Source organism: Cydia fagiglandana, chromosome 2, assembly GCF_963556715.1.
Source record: "Cydia fagiglandana chromosome 2, ilCydFagi1.1, whole genome shotgun sequence".
Classification (NCBI taxonomy): domain Eukaryota; kingdom Metazoa; phylum Arthropoda; class Insecta; order Lepidoptera; family Tortricidae; genus Cydia; species Cydia fagiglandana.
The window spans coordinates 19,677,561-19,700,066 of NC_085933.1; the positions used below are offsets into that span (position 1 = coordinate 19,677,561).

The window sequence follows — 22,506 nt, forward strand, 5'->3', positions numbered from 1 at the left end:
CCTTCTATTTGGTACAAACACCATATAACTGTATTTTATACGAGCGCCGGTTTACTAGTTTCGGATAGCTTTGCGGCTATACGTAAACAAAGAAATTGGGGTTACCGCTATTTGCTACAACACGCTTAACTAAGATATCCCCTGCTAGAATTATCTATGGGTTAATTTATAACAAAGTGGGAAGGATTTGAACTCTGAATTCGCTAGGTACTCGTAGCTTATTAAAACTAACCAAACTTGATAAATTTTACTCATCAACAATTCAGCCTGACAGGTTAGCGGCGTACTCGTATTATCTGCCGTACTTACTTTTCTGCGCTGAATATTAAATTTGTCTCATCATGAGATGTAACAAACTGTCACGGGTCACGACACAAACATCAACTTTGTGTGTCACTTGCTCGACGTTTTGAATAAAATATTTACATAGTTATCCATTCAAATTTCTGATAAAACCACGAAGTTAAACTGCTCCATCTTACTCATAAAACCCATATAACCGCTGAAAAAACAACCGCCAAGTTCTCGCATAATGCTTGCATATTTTATATCAGCGTTACGCCAACATTTGCATGCATGAGAAAACGATACTATGCGTCATATATCTTGTATATCTTCCCACGATACTGTGCCAAGCTCGACGTTATACGCGTTGCCAAAATGTCCGAATAGGTACATGCCTTCGGGTTTTATCTTTACGTTTTTAGATTGCCTTTCGAATTTTTAAAAAATCGTGTACCAAATATGATTCTTCGTCATTTCATTTAATAGTTACAGAATTTCAATTGCAATCATGGTTTAAAGAAGATTAAATCTCGTTTCATTTGTATAGTAAAAAATAAATATAAGTAAATAAACTGTTATTTATTCTCATAAAAAACATTTTTACTTTGCGATGTATCGAACTCAAACCTTTTATCTTATTTGATAACAAACAAACAATTTCGTGTTTACTTTAATTTATTTCTGTTTATAAAATTGCATTTTGCACTTGTAAAAAAGGTATTTAAAGCTTCGTCCTTACTTAGGGTTCCCCTAGATATGTCGACGCGGAATCGGCAAAATACGGTAGGAAAAAGCTTTATGTCCGCGCAATAAGAGCGAAAAAGTCGTCGTTTGGCTCGGCTCGCGACGGCCGACGACGCCGGACGCGTCGACCGGTTTTTCGCTCTTATTGCGCGGACATAAAGCTTTTTCCTATCGGCTTTTGCCGAATGCGCGTCGATATATTTGGGGAGACCCTTAGGGTAATATAAACTTACTATGGTTTTAAAATTACTTGTGGAGTCTGGAGTCTGAAGGTTTGTTGAGTCAACATCACAGATATATATGTTTTATTCCCCTTATTATAATGAAGGAACATGCTAAATTGTATACAATATATTTGACGTGGACTGTTTAAACAGGACGACGTGTAAATGGGCGCTAGCCGCGGATTATGCGCGACTTAATACTATCCTGCCCTTTCATGCAAACCCGCTGATTAAACGCACCGTTATTGTTTCTATAAGCTTACTTCCGTTTTGTATTTCAAGTTTTGATTGAATCATCCTGACAAAAGTTTCATGAATTGTTTCAATTCTCCTAGTTACACAAATGATGACACGGGAGGGTAATAGTTATTTATTTATTTAGAAATTTATATCAGGCAACAAGGCCCATATTATAAATACCTTACAGACTAACATACCTACATCTATATTTTAAGTTTTATTTAGTCGACAAAATGGTGTGGCTCCGTTGCATCGGCTGCTCTTGTGTCGGATTCAGCAGTTAGTACTTAATGTTTCTAATAATAAAGTCTATTTTTAAACACATCTGACCGCTTAGTGCAATTTACGTTGTCGCACGCGACTTTATACTTGAAATCACCACAGTGATTTGGAATACGTCAAAAATATTTAACTATAATAACTTCTTATAGTACCTACTAAGAGGTAACTGGAGTTGAACCAAGAGAAGTCTGCAATGATATTGATAGCACACGCAGTGCAAGTGTTATTTTAAACGTCAAACTTCTATAAATTTCTGTTATAAGTTTCTGCAATAAACATAAGTCTGCAATGATATTGAGAGTACACGCAGTGCAAGTGTTATTTTAAACGTCAAACTTCTATAAATTTCTGTTATAAGTTTCTGCAATAAACATGGCTTTTAAATATTGTAATAATTGTCAACAGTACCGAAAGTGGAGATAATCGACGAGCGAGGCCGTCCGCTTCAAGACAAGTTCTACAAAGAGGGTTCCATCATAGAGCTCCGGTGTGTCGTGAGCGAGGTCCCGCAGCCCACCAGGCAGGTCAACTGGAAGCATGGCGCCAGGCTGCTTAACTACGACACAAAGAGAGGAGGCATCAGGTCGGTCACACAGTTCTATTATATAGCAGTCATATAATAATCGACGAGCGAGGCCGTCCGCTTCAAGACAAGTTCTACAAAGAGGGTTCCATCATAGAGCTCCGGTGTGTCGTGAGCGAGGTCCCGCAGCCCACCAGGCAGGTCAACTGGAAGCATGGCGCCAGGCTGCTTAACTATGACACAAAGAGAGGAGGCATCAGGTTGGTCACACACTTATTTATACAAGTACTATAGCAGTCATATAATAATCAACGAGTGAGGCCGTCCGCTTCAAGACAAGTTCTACAAAGAGGGTTCCATCATAGAGCTCCGGTGTGTCGTGAGCGAGGTCCCGCAGCCCACCAGGCAGGTCAACTGGAAGCATGGCGCCAGGCTGCTTAACTACGACACAAAGAGAGGAGGCATCAGGTCGGTCACACACTTATTTATACAAGTTCTGTACCAGTCATATAATTGCTATTTGCGTTGCGTTGTGAGCCCCCGCAGACGACGAGACAGATTAACAGAGCAAGAGAGAGAGAGAGAGAGAGAGAGAGAGAGAGAGAGTGGCGGCATGAGGTCGGCTCTACGCATATAAGCATAAATTGTAGGTACAGAGGTGGTGTAACTTTGCTGTAGGTACCACAGCAGTTGAAGCATAAATTACTATAGGTAATTAGGTAGTAAGTAGATGATTATTTATGTTTCAAATTTTTAAATGACCCAAATCATAAGTGTTCACCTGATTGATAGGCTGATTATTATACTATAGAAATATTTTTTATCACGTTTTTCTTATTTGAGTCTTACGTTCTGAAAATAATATCTTGAAATGAGTCCATGAGGGGGTGAAAAGGGGGAAGCAATTCACTATTGAATACAATTGGAAGTGGGATATCGAATTTCTTAATTTACGCCGAGGGGCAGAAGCTAGAAAAGCGATAGTTTAAAGAACTGTTATTTAAGAATATGAATAAAATTTTTTTATTGCCACACACATACAAGAAAACAAAGACGATAAAAACAAAACAAACAAAAAATACACAAATAGGTACATGTTGAACCAGTAACAATGAAATTAACATAGCTTGACATTAATCGTTCTTATGTTATAAAACTTATAATAAACAACCAATAGTGTGACAATAGGGATGGACTCAGCATTTGCTGTGTTACAGACTAGCTGTCACAGCGCTGGTTTTCAGTTCACCCCTCATTATATATAGGTAAGACATTAAAATATAATAAAAATATAAAACAAGTGTTTTTAGTAAATCTAAGTACTAGTAACTTAGTGAATGACGATGGCGTGAGAAAAAAAAGGAGGGGGTTTGTATTTATTATAGATACTTAATGTAAAAACTGTTGATTCTCATGCTAGTCTACATCAATAATTCTAAACAGTTTAGGTATCACCGATCCAATTTAGTATCTCATTTCTGCCTCAAAATTTCTCTAAGGTTGGAACTTTATTTCCAATCATTCTATCCAGGTCTGTCACTATTCACTCCATCCACACACTTCAATACACTCAATCCATACACTTCAGTGCCTTTCTAATTCCCAACTTAAATTGAAGATGTATTGTACACGTTACAGCTTCGATGCGGGAGTTGTAGAAGTAAAGTCAGTGCATTGTTTGAAGCACAAATGCCGGCAACATCCATTGTTCGTGCTAAAGATGGAACTGACATGTTTGCTATATGGATGCGTTCTTTCTACTTGAGTGTGCTGTTTGTTTGTGTGGAAATAGCGAAATGTTTACTGCACAGACGTAAATAAGTACGTAGAAATAGGGATTTGCATTCAGAAAAATGTGATTTGCAAATAAGTTGAATATATTCAGATATGAAAGATATTATCCGAGTGTGGTATAATGGTCTTGTTTTTTGCTTATGTTTTGAATTATCATATATATAAAATTGAAAAACCAGAACGGGATAAAAAACGAGGGAAGAAGCGAGATGGCGCCTTACAAATTTCTAAAAAAGTTTTTGACACGTTTCTCAAATACGACGCACGTATGATAAGAAAAAACTGTTCCAATCTATTATCTAAGTATGAGAATAGAACTAGAACATAAAAACTATCGCTTTCGATGCGTATTTAATTTACAATAAGCAAAAGAAATTTTCATAACATTCTTCCTTTTACGACTATCGGCTATTTTCGGAAACTCTCGGTTGGTTTCGTTTCGAACTTCAAATAACCAAAACTATGTTTGTTATGTTGGTATGCAGTGATTTCAGCCTTTTTTACTCGAAGTAAAATAAAAAGTGCTGTCAACCTCAACCTTTTACCTTAGTTTATGCCCATACGAGTGACATGTCATATAATGACTGATAATGACTTATCAATATCAATATTAATTTGTATTTTGTTGTTTTAAATTTATTTTTGAGTTATGTTATTCAGATTTACTTTCACAGCTTCGGCAAACAAATTCGTCCGGGGACCGGGCTGCCGAAATGGGCCAAAAATACAAAGTTGATAGCAAGTTATAATGTAGGTAGATAAAATTTAAGTGCATGTTCAGATATTTTTGAGCGAAACGATCTGGTGAAAATAAGCAAACGTACAGTCAGCAGTCGGCCAAATATCGTAATATAACTCTGTTGCTATAGAAATAAGGATGTGTTCCGATATACTGGCGGAATACTGAGAGACAAAAGTGGCTAAGCTTACATTGGCTCGGACATTTAGAGAGAATGGGAGAGGATCGTGCCGTGACGAGAGCGTACTTGGGACAACGAAATGGGAGACGCCCAATTGGACGTCATAGGTACCTACCGCTGGAACGACGTAGTTGCTCGAGATCTGCTTATCCTCGGCCATGGGGACTGGCGAGAGCTATCGCAAGACCGAGAAACATGGTGTGATCTTTTCTCGGAGGCCAGGATTCACATAACCGTAGGAAGTAATGTTAGTATTCAGAAAGGGAAATGGGGAGTACGTACGTTTGTACCAAAAGGCGATTTATGGGCGGTGGTCGTCCATATTCGTCTTAAGGTGGAAATTAATCTAATGAACGTTTTTGCAATTAGGCTTATAAAAATAAATAATAATTTGATGTTGAAACGAGTTTTAAATAAATAACTACGTACCTAGATGAAAAAGTATAATTTTGCCTTTTATCAAATCACATAATTTTTTTCAGATATTTTGCGTATTAAGTTATCCAAATAACGGGTACAAATAAGAAATCCCTATCGCCGTTATGAACCCTGGCAGGGTTGACACACTCTTTATTTCATTTACGCGAGCGGAGCTGCGGGCCCGTCTAGTTTATTATAAGTATTATAACGCGATATGCGATGTGTCAGTTCTGAGAATTTAAACGTAACGAGTTAGTTCAAAAATACAAGTTAAAGTGCAGATTATGATAGGTTATATACAGAAAAATTGAGACAAAAGAAGTTCCAGGAAAAAAATGCATGGGCTTATCTTGCGGCAATGGTAGGTACTGAAGAAGTTGAATTTTGATTATATCCATATAATATAGGTATCATCCCTGTAGATATAAAACGTAATATGTGAAGTGACACACGTCTCGTACAGCCTGCAGTATAAAGATAACTGCTTAAATGATGTAAACACAAACTTAATGTTATTTATGAACACCTGGCCCGCTTAGCAACTTCTGCTGCTGACTGAAAACATTTTTATAATTAGAATTTTTACTTTAAATAAAATGATATAGGTATAATATAATTGACTTACTATTCCTTGAAAGTGATTACTATCTAGGTTATAATCTGTCTTTCTTAAATTTAGTTAGGTTACAGAGTCCACCATATTTGTTAAATAGGTCATGTCATGTCATAAACTATAGGTAAATATTGAGAAAGAAGTATATTCGTAAGTACGCATGAAAGGAATCTAAGCAAAGTGAAGTAACTCTTTCATAATTCCGCCTAAGCAAAGACCCTTCATGTTATAGTTTTCTTGTTAAGATCTAGAAGATAATTATAATAATCGCTTTATATTCGTAACAACACAAACAGTTTGTATTGTGTTAGCCTATGAAATTTCCCTGTTCATTTAACTTATCTGAAATTAAATTTATGGGGTGCTAACTGCCTTCATTCTGTGTTTGGATTGCCTTAAAGATTTATTGCGGGTCATACAAATTACTTTAAGAGTTGAGCACTTGAGGTCGGCGGCTCTTACAATATTTAAGGATTATTTATGTACCTCTAGGAAGAGATAGCTTTTTACTAATAAGTACGACTTTAACTTCTACCTTAACGCTGGATTTGTATAAGGGTCCGATTTTTTCCTCTCGATCTCCAAGGTATGTGAATTTTTTTAAAATAGGTACCTACCTATATGTGAACTACAGTCAGAATCATTTAGATTGTTGACGGCGGTGTTACGATAATATTTGGCCACTTTGGCGGCCACAATCTATTAAATGCTGACTGTTCTAGTTGCGTCTACTAACTCCCCGATTCGAATTTTAAGATACGTCAGTTAATAGATCTAGATCCGATATAGATTAGATGTGTCAGCTTCAAAAGTGACGTTTTTGTTTGAAGAAACGTCACATTTGATACTGACATATCTAATGCATATCGTTTCTAGACCTACACATCAACTGACGTATCTTAAAGTTCGAATCGGGGCGTAAATGTATAAGTATGAAATGTGAGCGTGAGCTGCATAGTTACGCCTTAACACTAATTATTTGTAGTTACATTCGTACCTTCAAATACATATGTAACTTCGGTACCTTCAAGTACTTTGTAGGGATGCCGACACCCGCCACACCGCTAAGATATTTAACATTTCAACAGTTAGGTCTAACGAAATCGCATAGGGAATAAAACAACCCTTTGATTTATCTTTTTAGGCGTTTAATTAACACCAGCCAGGGGATTTATTAAACTTGCCGTGGGCTCATTCTTTAATTTGTCGCCTTTGGAATTAATAATTTCAATGTATCTATGTGTATTCCTACACTTGAATGTCTCGTTGATTATTTCTCTATTACGCAAATACGTCTGAAGGGATCTTTATTAATTTGAAAGTCGTATAACACTTTGATTAGGATACATTAGATTTTTGTTTTTCATATCATAATATTAAATTACCCTTTTGAAACAGAAATATCACTGTTGCCACGTTTTTTGTAATAATTTTCAGGTTCTTTATTTCGTGCACGGAGTGTTTTTTTTGTAAATACAGTCAACATCCCTATTGTCTAACCCATATAAGTTTTGTTCATACCCATAACCCATTTCGGTGTCAATCTTGATATTGTCTTTATAAGGATAAACAACATTTTATGATTTATTTACGCCGTCGAGAACATAACCCAGCCCTACGGCGCAATTCGGGAAAAGAATTAGAGATTAACTAGATATGATATAGTAAAGATATGTGACGTCCCACGGGTAAAGATACCTTATGGCGGTTGGCGCTTGCGCTATTATTAACGTCGCTCCAATATTATTGCGGCGCTATGCAACGTAAGCGCCGGCCGGCATAAGGTACCTTTTTCCGTGGAACGTCACATATCTTCATTATTTAATATCTAGTTAATCCCTAATTCATTTCCCGAATCAGGGCGCCAGCCGCCGTAAGGTACCTTTTGCAGTGGAACGTCACATATCGTTACTATTTAATATCTAGTGAGTCTCTATTTCATTTACCGAATCGGACCCCTAGAAGCGTGTTTGCGTCTACACCCCGTGTCACAAGGTCACCTCGATTAATCAAATTTATTAAAGGGCATAGAGGTGATCATTGATCAACTACGATAACAGACTTAACCTTGTAAGTCCCCGTGTACTTGTACAAGTACAAATTAAATTCGAGTTTAGAACTCATATGTGACATTATCTATGAAAAGGGACCTTATTGTCGATGGCGCTTACGCCATTATTAACGATGCTCCGATATAAATACAATGCCGCGCGACGCTGTGCGGCGTAAGCGCCATCGACAATAAGGTCCCTTTTCATAGATAATGCCCCATATCTTCCCCATATTTTGTATATCTTTGTTTTCTAGATGTAATATGTTGTGGCGTTAAATAAATGTATTTTCTTTCTTTCTTTCTTTCTATATAGAGATAAAAGAAAGTTTCAAATTCAAAAGCGCCAAAATTGCCCTAGGTCTTCCGAGGATAAAAAGTCTAGAATAATCTAGGGTTAGACGGTTATAATAATCACGACACTGTTTTTTCTAAAATTGGTAACTTTTGTATTGTGACTGTTTGTATTTTGAAATGTACAGTTAGCTACTGTAGAAAATTGTTTGCATGGGGATCAACTATCTCTCCAGCTTACTGAACCAAAACGAATGTAATGTAAACATAACAACTTTATTCCTTTGTGGTCCGGATCAGTGTAACCTGATACTTTTTACGAACAAAATGTGCAAATAGAATAGAATTCATATAAAGAGATACACTTGAATTCATTCCGGCTAGGGTTACCAGATGACAGGAATTTTCCTGACATGTCAGGAATTTTGGCCTTTTGTCAGGAATGGGGACGGAACACGAAAATGTGAGGAATTTTTTATTGATAGACTTTTTATAAAGTACCATTTTATTTACTTTAATTAATCCAAAAACATTGTAGAGAAATTATAAATGAGATCCACTTATCAATAACTTCGTATTTATTAATTAACAAATCTTTACTCCAGCATACATACATAGATGTTATAGAAATCGAATCGAATGTATATATATACATACCATTGCACTTTTAGTACCGCGTACCACGTTGACGCGCTACCAGCTACGACGTCGTCGTCGTCAAAAATATGAATATCAGGAAAGATATTCGGAAAACAGGAATTTTGTCAGAAAATTCTAAATTTGTATCTGGTAACCCTAATTCCGGCAATTCACACGAGTGCGGTTAAAACCATTTTACGTTCCCGTCAACTCCGCACAGCCAACAAGGCATAGCAAACCAATTCACAAGACATGTTATTTCGGCTTTAAGCTGGTTTCTTGTATAAATGAACCTCGAGATTTGTGATCTGCACGGATATTATGGCCGTGTATGTCTATGTGACAGCGTGATGAAAACAGTATATCCATCTCTTTCAATCACGTGGTGTTAAACAGGGACACTTATTTTATCACGTAAATTAAAGCCATCCATAATTCGCCTGATGTGCGCTTTTACGCGCACATCAGGCGCTGTGATGGTTCAGTATCCTCGGCTCGGAATGGAAACCTTCCGGAAAGTAAAGCTTGCGCATAGCGCAACCCGGGCTAGTGCAGGCTCATTCAGACAGGTTCAGGCAATTTCAACCCCAACATTACTGGATTGACTAGGCGAAAAGTTTGCTTTATGAATACGACACGACCTTTGTATAACGATACTCGTACCCTTTTCACGATGTCATCTTGATATTAAGTGCCTTTATTTTAGGAAAGGTAAATATACCTTTTGTCGGGGGGCACGGCAGTGCCCCCGCCAAGTCGAGCGCGAAGCAAACACTGCCGTACCATCCTTTACTGGAACCATTTCGCCGCATTTTCAGGCCCCTATTTGAGAACCTCTGGATAAGACCAGAACGCAGAAATTTTGGTCATCCAGTAAGCTATAATCACATACTTAAAATCCAAAATTTCAAGTCTGTAGGTCATTTAGTTCCAAAGTTAAGCGAAAGCAAAGTTTCGCATTTATGAAACTCACTCATGATCATCAGAATAGAACTAGTACTTCCCATAAACTCAGAGAGCTGAAATTTGGTACAGAGTTAGGGTTTAATGGCCACATAAAGGGAAAACCTAAAAATATTGCAATATCAGTCACGTTTTAAAGATCTAAGAACTGCATAAGTAAGTTTGTAATCCCATATAAATATATGATATTACAAAGTTACTGTTGCAGTTCCTACAAATAGTAGGTAAAGTAAAGTAAAGGTACACTACGATGTACGATGTGAGTATGAATGAAGATATGTTTAGTTATTAAAAGTTCTACATACATAACAAAAAACATACAACTAAGGCTTACAAATAAAAATTAAAACTATAAATTTAAGAAAACAAACCGCTCCCTGCCGTTCCCGGTGCAAAGGTGCCCATGATGCTCGCAGCATTTCCACGCTGGATCACCACGGACAGCCTTTGCACAAGGAACGACTCGGAGCGGGGACCCTCCCCTTTCTGTCTGAGTCGACGTCCCAAATCACGAGTGAAGCGTTTCGCGTCGGCAGACCAGCAACCCGCCGTTTCCACAGAGAAAGGGATGACTATGTAGGCAGGGGAGAGAGGGGCATATTTTTGACGCTTTAGATCCGCTTGAGTTTCGGCTGCCGCACCGGCCACGCGCGATGTACGGCTGATGTGGGAGGCGGCGAACGTACTGTTTAGTTATGATATGTGTATACATAGTATGGGTATGAGTACCCGAAAAGAAGGACTGCCTACAAAAAGAGATGAGATCCCATCAAAAACATTACATGTAAAAAGGTGCAAGTCTCGCAACGCTTTTACTACAAAAAAGTTTTGAGATGTAATGTGAAACCAAGTCGGTTCTTATATCAGTGCCAGGGGGTTTCTACAAAAAGAAGTGAAATCCCACCAAAAACATTCTGTAAAAAACTAGCCAAGTCTCGATGGAGCTGCTTGTTTATCTCTAAAAAGTAATGAAATCTAGACAAAGTCGTGCCAAGTCTAAGGTTCCTTACTGCGATTTCTTTATTATTATAGTTAATGTTGTGTGACTTGGCCGTTGAAGGGTACACAAGGGTACAAAACCAGGTGCTCCATGACACCATTGCACCAATCTGTCGCCAGAACCGCTACCCATTGACGATGGAAAATTGCCACTTGGAAAACGTTGATTCAATAACCAGTCAATTGTAGGCTTGATAAAGCTGCGTATTTCAATAATACTTATGTATGGGCGAGCCTGAAACAAACACTTCTTTTTGGTGCAATGGCAGATTGGTGCAATGGTGTCATGGAGCACCTGGTTTTGTACCCTTGTGTACCCTTCAACGGCCAAGTCACACAACATTAACTATAATAATAAAGAAATCGCAGTAAGGAACCTTAGACTTGGCACGACTTTGTCTAGATTTCATTACTTTTTAGAGATAAACAAGCAGCTCCATCGAGACTTGGCTAGTTTTTTACAGAATGTTTTTGGTGGGATTAAAGTTTTATGGGTCCAATTAAGCTCACGAATGCGCCTTATCAGGGAAAAACGATTAGGTACCAAATTTTTTTAATGAAACTACCTACGCCTTCAATTATTCTGAAAATTGTGTCTACAATTAACTTTCTATTTAGTAACAAATTTATTAGTTTAAGAATTATTTACACAAATAAAGATTAAGGTAACGTTCGGGTTCAGACTGCCACAGCAATGCTACTAAAATGTGTTGCTATGCAGCATATTGTGGCCATGTAAGGTTAAACGAGATGTCAAAATCAATGTTGATGCCTGGATAATAGACATAGATGACTGACACTACTGACTGATAGATAATTGACAGTTGACGTTGCGGTTTGAATCAGTATATTACCCATTGCCATTGTTGTTTCACAATTGTTGCGTTGAATTTATCGCGCATTAAGAAAACAATATTCGGCTATATTTGTTTCTAAATAACCATGTACCTATGTTTAGCTTTTTCAGAAATATGCTTTTTAAATTGGGGTTAATATTGGGATACCTAGTCATGTTTAGGTATCTTAGAATCAACTTTTAAAGCCGGTCGAAAATACAAAGCTTAATCGTAGATAAATATTAAGAGAATCTACCCAGCCCCTAGTATACAACATCTGTTAGGTAGGTACTATTCTGCCCTCCTAAGCCGAAAAGCGCTATCTCAAAAACAAATGATTTTGAAAATAGAATTCTCAGTTATAGAAACTAAAGTATAAATTAGCAATGCATTTTCTTTTGAGATAGCGCCACTCGGCTTAACAGGGCAGTATTACTCGTGCGTATGTCAAGATCGGACCGAGGGATTTCAAAGTCGTTCAGGGGTGTACTTTTTCATGGGTCAAGCGAGTTCACGGTCGCAGTACTTAACGTAATCTTTTTGCTGAAAGAGTTTTTTAATGAGGTTTAATACGGTTAAAGATTTTTTATTCTCATGAGAATTATAATCGTTACTTTATAAGTTTATTAGGTACTACAGAATAAAGAATATATACAGCGTAAATAAACTGATAGTGGAACTACTATACCTACTTGTTCCTTTTACATTATGCTATTTTGAACGGATCGTCAATCCATTTTGATCACCGGGGTAGTTGGTTCTTAAAATTATAGCTTAACAGCACTTTATGATTCGAGTAGCATTTGTCGTTCGCAGTAAATCCTAACTATTGGCCAGGATGTCGTAAAATTGCGATCAAAGCATTTATTGTTGTTAAAAATCGTCATAGAACATGTTTACACCTTTATTTTATAGTCCTTTATCATTTTTAGACTTCCGTACCCGAAGGGCAAAAATGGGACCATAATATATTACTAACACTCCACTGTCTGTCACCAGGCTGTATCACATGAGCCGTGATAGCTATAGACAGCTGAAATTTTCACAGATGATGTATTTCTGTTGCCGCTATAATAACTAATACTAAGAACAGCATAAAGTGGAGCTTCCAAACAACAAACGCGATTTCCTTTTTCCGTTTCTGTATGTAATGGTACGGAACCCTTCGTGCGCGAGTCTGACTCGTACTTGGCTGGTTTAATTTTTCTTATTTACCAGTTTTCTTGTACACCTATTGATATGAAATGTTAACCATATAAAGTGTTATTCTATGGAACTTGCTAACTATGTAAACAAAAGTCACTAGTAAATTCATCATTCAGAGACAATTTCAAAATGGCGGTTTGTTTACATAGTTAGCAAGTTCCATAGAATGACACTTTACGTATTTTTGCGTACAGCGTGAAAACCGAGGCGACAGCCAACGGGGCGCTATCGCGGCTGTACATCGCCAACGCCAACCGGCACGACTCCGGCAACTACAGCTGCTCGCTCGCCGACGTCGCCGCTTCAGCCGTCTCCGTGCATGTACTCAGAGGTAACAAGTACCGCTATAACAATATAACCACTTGCACTATCCTACTAACCCGTGGTTAACCGGTTAAACCTGGAGTAACCATGGTTACCAGTAATATTTGACTCTGCGTTAAGGGTTTAACCGGTTAACCCCGGGTTAGTGCAATTGGCCCTAAGTAGCTATAATGTTCCCAACCATTGTGCCACACTCAAAGAAGTTCTATAAGACACGACAGCGTATGAGCATGTGTTAGGAATACGCCAAACATACGTCAGGTGATAAACAAAACTCACTAATTACCTACCATAACAAGTTCATATAGCCATAATGAACCATATTAGTACCAAAATAGGTTAATTTTGGTTTAATTTGATTTAATTTAAGTAAATTTTCAATACTATAAAAGTATTTGGTTGTCACCTCACGATAAGTTCCTACACAACACGAGACTATATACCTACACTATCTCTTGTTTTATAGGAACTGGGAAGTAACTGCCAACGACTTCAAGTTGCAAATGTGTGTTTTCTTCATTTTCCATTTGCTAATTCCCTAGTATGCGCTAAAGTTATATACTGTCCTTTGTAGAGCATAATATTCAAATATTTCCAACGTGGTACCAAGTTCATTTGACTCAAGAGACGAGAGCATAGACACGAATCAGATCAGAAAAATATTCCCAAATCCCCTCTTGTGACTGTCAGTTGCTATGCTAAAAATGCCAATAAGATCGAAGGCATCACCCGCATATTAATAGAAGCATGTTTGCAAGTATTTTTATCGTAGGAATTTGTGTTTTCTCCCGGCCTGTCGAATTTATGCTGACAGGGGTGGCTTAGGCAATATTCTCAGAATGCTTGAAAAAGTTCCAAAGAGGCTTAAGCTGTGAGTTTTATCCAGGCATGATTTAGGCGATGAAAAATTGCCACAGAAATATCTTAAATTATTCGGATATTCATAAGTAAATTACTTATTAAACTTATTAGAAATTAGGTATCTGTAGTTAACTGTTACAATAAAGTTGCGGCCATGTACATACGAGTAGATACATTCCGGACAAAATCAGATTTAGATGTAATCCCCAAAAAAATCCTGAATTGCGAAATTTTTTTTTAAAGCGTCGCTTCGTCCTGTCGTTTTTTACACAGTTTTGGACGGATTTTAACGGATTTTCTCCTACAACTGAATCCCAAGTAGCATGGAAGTGTCGGCAACATCAATATACCAGCCAATTTAGAACTTAGAGTGATTTAAGAGACGTATAAGAGTGTCAGAAAAGATTTAAGCTGTATAAAAGGTATTTTACCGACATTATACAGCTCAAGCTGTATAAAATCATTATAAAGGATTCTGCGGAATCATGGGGTGCTTTATCAGAATATAGAAAATCTACTATAAAACTAAAAGTGTTGCGAAACACTACAAGCTAATTCTATCGTAAAAGCTGTATACAGGCTGTATTGTAGTAACACTTGGCACTTTTAGCTGTATAAAAGTATCTGTCAACTCCGTTTTAAAACTTTAACCCTTAATCAAATATCGGGAAATTATTTCCCACTTCATTCTAATTTACGAAATATTTTTTATCTTTTTAATGGCAGCACTCAGCGATACTAACCATACAGATTTAAAATCTTAGTAACATTTTGAATTTGAAAAATGGCAACACTTTTCTAATGGCCGCCATTTGTGACCATACGTCAAAGTCAATGTCAGTTGTTGTGATTTTTTTTGCAATAACGACATTTTTTTTAGTGTTTTGAGGTTAAGTGCGAAAAAAAATCTTGTAAGTGCATACACTGAATACTATCATAAACTAGACTTATTTTCCCTGTGTTTTGCTTGAAAGGAATTGTGATAACGATATGATTTAGTCAAGATTTTAAGGTTTAGTAAGTGGGTAATTATTTCCCATTGTTTGTGCCTGAACGTACGATTTACAAAAAAATTGGTAGGTTTTATCAAGTGGGAAATTATTTCCCAGTGTTTGTTCTCCACCTAAATTTTAATTGGTTTCCAAAAATAAAAATATATGCCCGTTTGCCTGTTGCACAAAAAAATCTGTGCCTGTTTTTGTTTTCTTTTTTCTTTTATTTATTTCTTTGATTTTTGAAGATAACGTTAAAGGCTCATACTTGAATTCCAAGCAAAGCCGGGGGGAGATACTAACTAGTAAAAAGTTTGTAACCGTATCGGACAATGGGAAACTATTTCCCACTTCATTCAAAATTTTGCTATTCCGTAACGGATAACGGGAAAATATTCCCCATCGCAAAACCCCCCTTTCCCCCCCACTAAAATTCTTTTTATATATTTTTTTCGTAATCTACGCACCCAATTTACCTAAAAACCATTCTTAGTTATCAAAAATCTCATAAAAAGTGTTCCGTTTGATTAAGGGTTAAGTGTTTTGAAACACTACAAGCTAATTTTATGGTAAGAGCTGTATACAAGCTGTATTGTAGTATCACTTGGCACTTGTAGCTGTACAAATGTATCTGTCAACCCCGTTTTAAAGCTATTTCTTATGGCGTAATTTTACTCTCCTATAAGAATAGTAGTTGTATAACTTCTGTCTGTAAGAGTATTATACAACTAAACGAATAAATGGCAGCTATAGTACAGCTTTTTTCTGTATTACTGACAGAGTCGCTTATTTCGGCGTAATTTTACACTCGTATAAGTATATATTTCGACCACGAAAATAAAAAATTGTAATGAACAAGATTAATAATTTAGAAAATTATGAAATGGAACGAAGAATAGACCAAATACATTTGGACCTAAGGGTTTTTTTTATTTGTTATACGGATCTCTAAAGAGACTTATAACTTATGTACGGAGAACCGAAATACAGCCAAATGAATACAAATCTTCTATTCTAAAGCTGTTTTAATTACAAAAGCTGTAAATGACACTCCATTTATTACACAGCACAGCTACTTAGATTATAATGCTCTCCAACTATCCTGTAAGCTGTTTAAAAATTGTCGCCATTTTACAATGAAACAAAAAAGTATTTGTAGATATAATTAAGGTAATACTTGCAAATATTAAGCAGACTAACATCATGTTATGATTACCAGCTAAAATAAATTAACTTTAGCCTTAGAATTAATATTTATAAAACTTTTTGATATTCTAACCTTAAAAACAAACACTAACTTTCCCGATTTTTGATATTTTCCTTATGGTTTCTCTTTGTTATTTTGCAGGCGCGTGAATATTTTGCCAGAAAAGATACATAGGTTCACAATAAATAATAATCGGCACTTACAAATAGTATAATATTCCACTTAAGTCCTCTATAATATTTACTTTTACTTTTACCATCCACTATAACACTTTATTGTCGCCATTACTATATTACGAATGAACAAGATTAAGACATTTTAGTTTCCTAAATGATTATTATTCTCTTGTAATCATTTTTAAAAACTCATTTAAAACTCATATTCTTATATCGTACTTATAAGAGATTATCTGTAGTGTTAAGGTTTCCTGTTACACCGAAATATAGCTGTAATGCAGCTATTATGCAGCTTATGTATTGCTTATACAGCTACTCTACAGCTCTAATAACGCGAAAGGCTGTATAATTTGGGCCCTTTTTTAACTTATAAGGGCTGTATAAGCGCTTATACAGCCTTTGTACAGCCTAACTGTACAGCTTATAGTATACAAATAAACTTCAATACAGCTTATATACAGCTTGCAATGCTACTTGGGAATGATTCATTCGAGTTTGATAATTTAAATTTTTTTATCCAATGTTAATAAGAAGTGACTTGTGCAGGCTCCATTCGACAGTAGGTCTTTTGTATACAGAACACATGTACACGAACAAAGGATAGGCAGAGGTCACGGTTTTCCGCTTGCTGCGGATACAGCAAACATTTTTCATTTCAGGGTGTAGCCTGAAACACGAGCAAATAATTAAAACATAGATTGTACTCCTTAAACGGTGATACTTTTGTTCAACAACTTTTAAAAATTATGATGTATTTAGACTCCCTATTTTTCATACAAAATAAATATTATAGTGTGTCAAGCAAATCTTGTCAGTAGCAATGTAAAGCAAACTAAAGTAGGGCAACACCCAAAGAGTAGTATTGCGCTAAGAAAAGCAGCAATGTACAATGTACATCGAACAAAAACTTTTTTTCCGCTGAGCGCGCCTTGTCACGTACGTCAATTCAAATAGTCACTCGCGGATTCTCTATTGAAAATGTTTGAAATTGTTATTAATACGTATGGACGGACAATTTAAAAGCGGTGTGTGATGTTGATAAAAATTATTAACTAATTTGAAGATCTCAAAATAAAATTGTAAGTGGACTATGCCGTTAAACAAGAATGTATGAATAAAATCATTGCTTCAGCAGGTAGATGTCATACTGATGTCATACTGGATTTTCATATTTTATTAGATTTCTCGGTTGGCACTGTAGGCATTGTAGGCACCTTAGCTTTAATTAAGCACAGTCTTATTTAATATATTGGTATTTAATGGTGACACAGCAGAAATATCTCTTGAAATAGAATCGATTCAGAATGTAAACATTGTAAACCATTTGTAAACAAACAAGATGATGGCTGTCATTCGCGATCCACATTCCACAGATAAAACACAGATGACACGCGATTTTCGAATTATTCGAACACAGTGTTGCTAACCCGCGATTTTTCTAATTTGCCGCCGTTTGCTACTGACAAGATTTGCTTGACCCAGTATATCTTCAATGGACGCCATCGCCACGCCATTATCATTGTGATTGACGTTGCTTGTCAAGTTGTCACGCCTTAAACATAACAAAATTTGCAATACATTGCGTCTTAGAATAAACTTTAAAGTGTATTAAAATTCAAACCACAAGTTATTTTTAAAAGTCGCTGAACAAATGTTGGTCAGTATGAGGAGTACAGCTTACGGTTTAATTTTTTGCTCATATTACAGGCCACACCCGGTATGTAGTTACTAAAGGGTACTTTAGCTCTTTATCCAATTTTTCATTCTAATCTCTACTGCTGTAAGTATAAAAAAAAGATTATAATAAAATACATTAAAGTCTGCTACTGCCGTTACAAAGTGTTATCTGGACTCTAAATTTACTACTTTTACTCGTAAATCTTGAACTTGGCACAAAGTAAGAATTTACTCTTTACCCTTTTCTTTTATAAAATCTATGTGCTGACTTGAAAATATAAATTTACCATATTGAGGTGGCAATTTAACCATTTAGTCCGTAGCGGCAACATATCTACTTTCCATCATACTTAGAACAAAAACGCATCTACAATTCTTAAATTAAGGAATGTCAAATGGTTAAAGGGAGGGTACACCAATGATTATTTTATTTTCGGCAATCAAGTAACTAGCCCGGCTAAACTAATCTTCAGACGCTTTTAACTCTTAGAGCATTTAATAACTGGAGTCGCCTTTTAGGGCTTACCCCTCTGCCGAAAAACTTGCACAATTGTGCAAACTTTTGTATGGACTGATATGGCTATTTGTACGTTACGTACAAATCATGTAGAAATAGCAATACATTTGACGTCCCGCAAAAATCGGCAGACTGTTTCGTACAGGAAATTACAGCCATGAAGTTTTAACTGCAAGTGGGCTTTAACTACCTTCATGCGCGTCGCATGTCTTTGAAATGTTAACGGAATTTCTGGTTTGTTTTAAATTTCCCCTTCTATTTGACTTTAATCCTATTACGGGTCTTCTACACTGGAAAGTCAGTACAAGTATATAATACTCCATGAAGGCAAAGTGGGACCTTCGCCCAAAAATTAACACAAATGAGTGACTTGCCGCTCGCGTCACACATTTTCACGTCAACGCCGCCGCAATAATGTCGCAACATTTAAAGTGACATTCCATTTCCAACTGCAGCTGCAATACTGTTCATTTTACTATGAAAACGCGTCGCTGTCATTGTCAATTTCCATAGTAAAATGAACAGTATTGCAGCTGCAGTTGGAAATGGAATGTCATTCTAATGGAGCTGCATGCAGTTGTAGCTCTCATTGTAGCTTTTCTAAACGTATTTTGACAAACATTGAGTTTTCGAACTCAATTTCAATTATCTCCAGATTTGAAATATCGCTAATCCACTGAAAACAATAATGCAAATCCATATGGCAATAATGGCCGATCAGCTACTTGGAATGGAGGTAGGTATCACGATATCAGCGATTCATCTAAAAAACAGTACCTATATACTTACCCTGAAAAGAATCATTTGTCGCTTGATCGGTTCCGTGATATCGAAGAATGCTTAAATAGGTCAGACATATGAAAGACGATCGGCGAGATTGAAAATTGATTCTGCATTCACGGATCTTTGATTTTCATGGTTTTATGGTTTTTCCATTGTTATACACCACCACTAAAAACGACGACCGATGTTTTCTTATGTTTATAGAAACATCTACAAATAAGTGTAGATACGAACCAAATTAGTGTAACATTCGGATGGCAACTACAGCTGCAATACTGTTGCGAAATTACTGCAGCGGCATTTGCGCGGGCACTGCCACTGTCACTGTTTATTTCCTTGATAAAATGTGTTAAATAATTATCGCAATGTAATACTTAATAGATAAATAATTATTCACTCATATTATTACGACGGTATTCAGCCACCACGATAAACAAAAGGTAAGGGTAACGTTTGTAACAATTGAGTGAATGTAGTGCCAAATTCACTCGATTGTTACAAACGTTACAGATTTTGCACTGACTATTCGGCCAATCGTAAATCCGGTAATTGTTCGACGTATTATCCCATACGCCAACAACTGCACTGGTTTTGTGCCAGTAAATTTAGGGAATGTTTGTATCTACATCGAAATCAAAGAATATAATTATTAGTCACTAGGAAAAAAATTATAACTCCATACAAAAAATGTCCCCTTCCCAAGTTTGTACTAGCTCTCGCGTTGTATGCCACTGGAACTAAAATTTAAAACCGGTTTAGCCTGGCGGGCATTGTTATAGTAATTCGGTTTATAAACATATTTGTATTTGTATTTCGTCAAGTACCTATAGTTTGATTTTAATAACTGAACAGAAAACCTTTACTTCCGCGACTGCAAACAATGGGATGATGGGAATCAAAAATTAATTATGGAAATACATGAATTTTGCGAATTTTTAGCAGGCGAGTTGTATTTATTGGTGCCTAGGGGACAATAATGTCGTGGAGTATGAATTCGCAGGATATAAAGGGAGCGAGCTGTTTTCGCCTCGACAGTTAATTTGAAACGTGATTTACTGTCCCATTTAAATTAAGTATATGCAGGGAATTTAAACAGGAAATACTTCACCGGTTATCTATATAATTATATTTGTGGCAGGCATACTGCGTTTGCTTTACACACACATATGTGGGTGACAATGCGGTTCACCACCATGGGATAGCGGGATTCCGATAAAATACCGCAAGCCGGCGGTGACTTCGGGTTTAACCTTTGCGGTTAAAATTCGTGTGGCAGATCAGGGCTATAACCGTGATTATCAAAGTTCGAAAATTTAGGGTACCTTTCTCGGTCACTCTATTTATGCCTTCATTGGAGTAAAAGAGAAAGATCCCCGCAATTTGCGAATTTCTGTCGTCGCGGTAGGAACTCAGTGTGTATTAAAAATTTTACAGTTGCATATTAAAATGTAAGTACTTGCCGCTGATGCGGTTAACCGCTAGTGAGTGCATTAAATTTGTTAATAAATTGTTCACAGGCGAGAACCCTCTCGCGATGCAGCGCGGCGGCTCTGTGGCATTCTCGCATCCATCGCTGACTCTGCTTGCGGCGCTCGCCAGCTGACACATGGCCGGCGCGTGGTGGACGCGCGCCATGTGAATTTACACGTCTCTGATTATCGCTAGGACTTATCGTGGTTCATGGTTGGAATTAATTTGATTTAATTTTTTAGTGATTGCTGTTGTAAAAGAGGTTTGTCAATGTGGTGTGGTAAAACCACCGCGGCTCATAGTAAGCGAAATCTTGGAGTATATCAATAACTCCTCAATATACGAAAGCAATTGACAATTTTGCGATTCTAGGATTTTTACATATTTATGATAAAAATAGCAATATTTACCTTTATAAATTGTAATAGATGTCATACACTAAAGAAAAAGTGGCCAAGTCCATTACATCATGGTCAAATTAAACGACATAAAAAATTGCATATAAAAACTAACCAATGTACATCTACTTCTGAACTATATTTTTTATGAACTGGAGTCCTTTAATATGTATAGAGTTCTATTATGTAAAACTTGCAAAATTAATTCCATTCATGTACCGTTTTCTTGTAAATTATCTTCTAAATAATTATATTACCTAGTGTAAGAGAACCATGTTCGTTCAATAATTTATGTATATGAAATTCATCGAAAATACTATTTATGGTTGATTGAAATTTTGGAATTATTTGCACTAAGAATAAATTCTGAATTAAAAGATTACTAAAGTTCATTACACTGTCACCATGTATTCGCATAAAAATTCAAATGTCATCGCCAAAAACGATAGATATTTGTACGTGATTTAATCTACCTAGCCCAACCCTGGATTCCCTTCTTTTGTTTATACCGGGTGTGGCCTGTAATATGAGCAAAAAATTTAACTGTAGGCTGTACTCCTCATAATGATCAACATTTGTTCAGCGACTTTAAAAAACTGGTCAAGTGCGAGTTCGGACTCGCGTTTCAAGGGTTCCGTACATCACACAATTTTAAACAATTTTTTTTTGTACATGAAACGTGACATGAGTGAAACGTCTTGAAAAACCCGAATGGGTCAGTCAAAAACCAGATGTAACATGAAGTTTTCTGGCGTGGTGGCTTATATCTCTGCAACTATGCAAAGTAGCTTAGATAGGAAGATTAAATGCCGAACAGTAGTACAATTAGTGTCCAATTGCGAAGACTGAAGACCGAGCTCCGCTTAGGGCTGATAGCTCGGAGCGTCCAACGGGTCGCGCTTCCTACAACTTGAGCAGGGGTTTTAAAAGCGAAGGCCGAAGAGAGATAATACCTACAGGGTGGCCAAAAAATAAGTGCATTACCGTAGCCGGGAGGTTTTCGGATTATACTGAGCTTTACAACTTTTAGTATGGGACCAACCCCGAAATCGCGAAAAAAAATGTATCC

The 22,506-nt window shown here is 36.7% G+C and overlaps 1 protein-coding gene across 1 annotated transcript in view; it reads left to right on the forward strand.

Annotated features, from left to right (window-relative positions):
• The window catches only part of LOC134678286 (lachesin-like), a 34,991-nt gene extending 12,963 nt beyond the window's left edge, over window positions 1-22,028 (forward strand). Inside the window, exons 4-6 of the mRNA XM_063536778.1 lie at window positions 2,181-2,358; window positions 13,227-13,363; window positions 21,087-22,028. Of these exons, the coding sequence (XP_063392848.1) occupies window positions 2,181-2,358; window positions 13,227-13,363; window positions 21,087-21,172 (401 nt within the window). The 3' untranslated portion in view covers window positions 21,173-22,028. The remainder of the gene's footprint in view (window positions 1-2,180; window positions 2,359-13,226; window positions 13,364-21,086) is intronic.
• The last annotated feature ends 478 nt before the right edge of the window (window positions 22,029-22,506 follow it).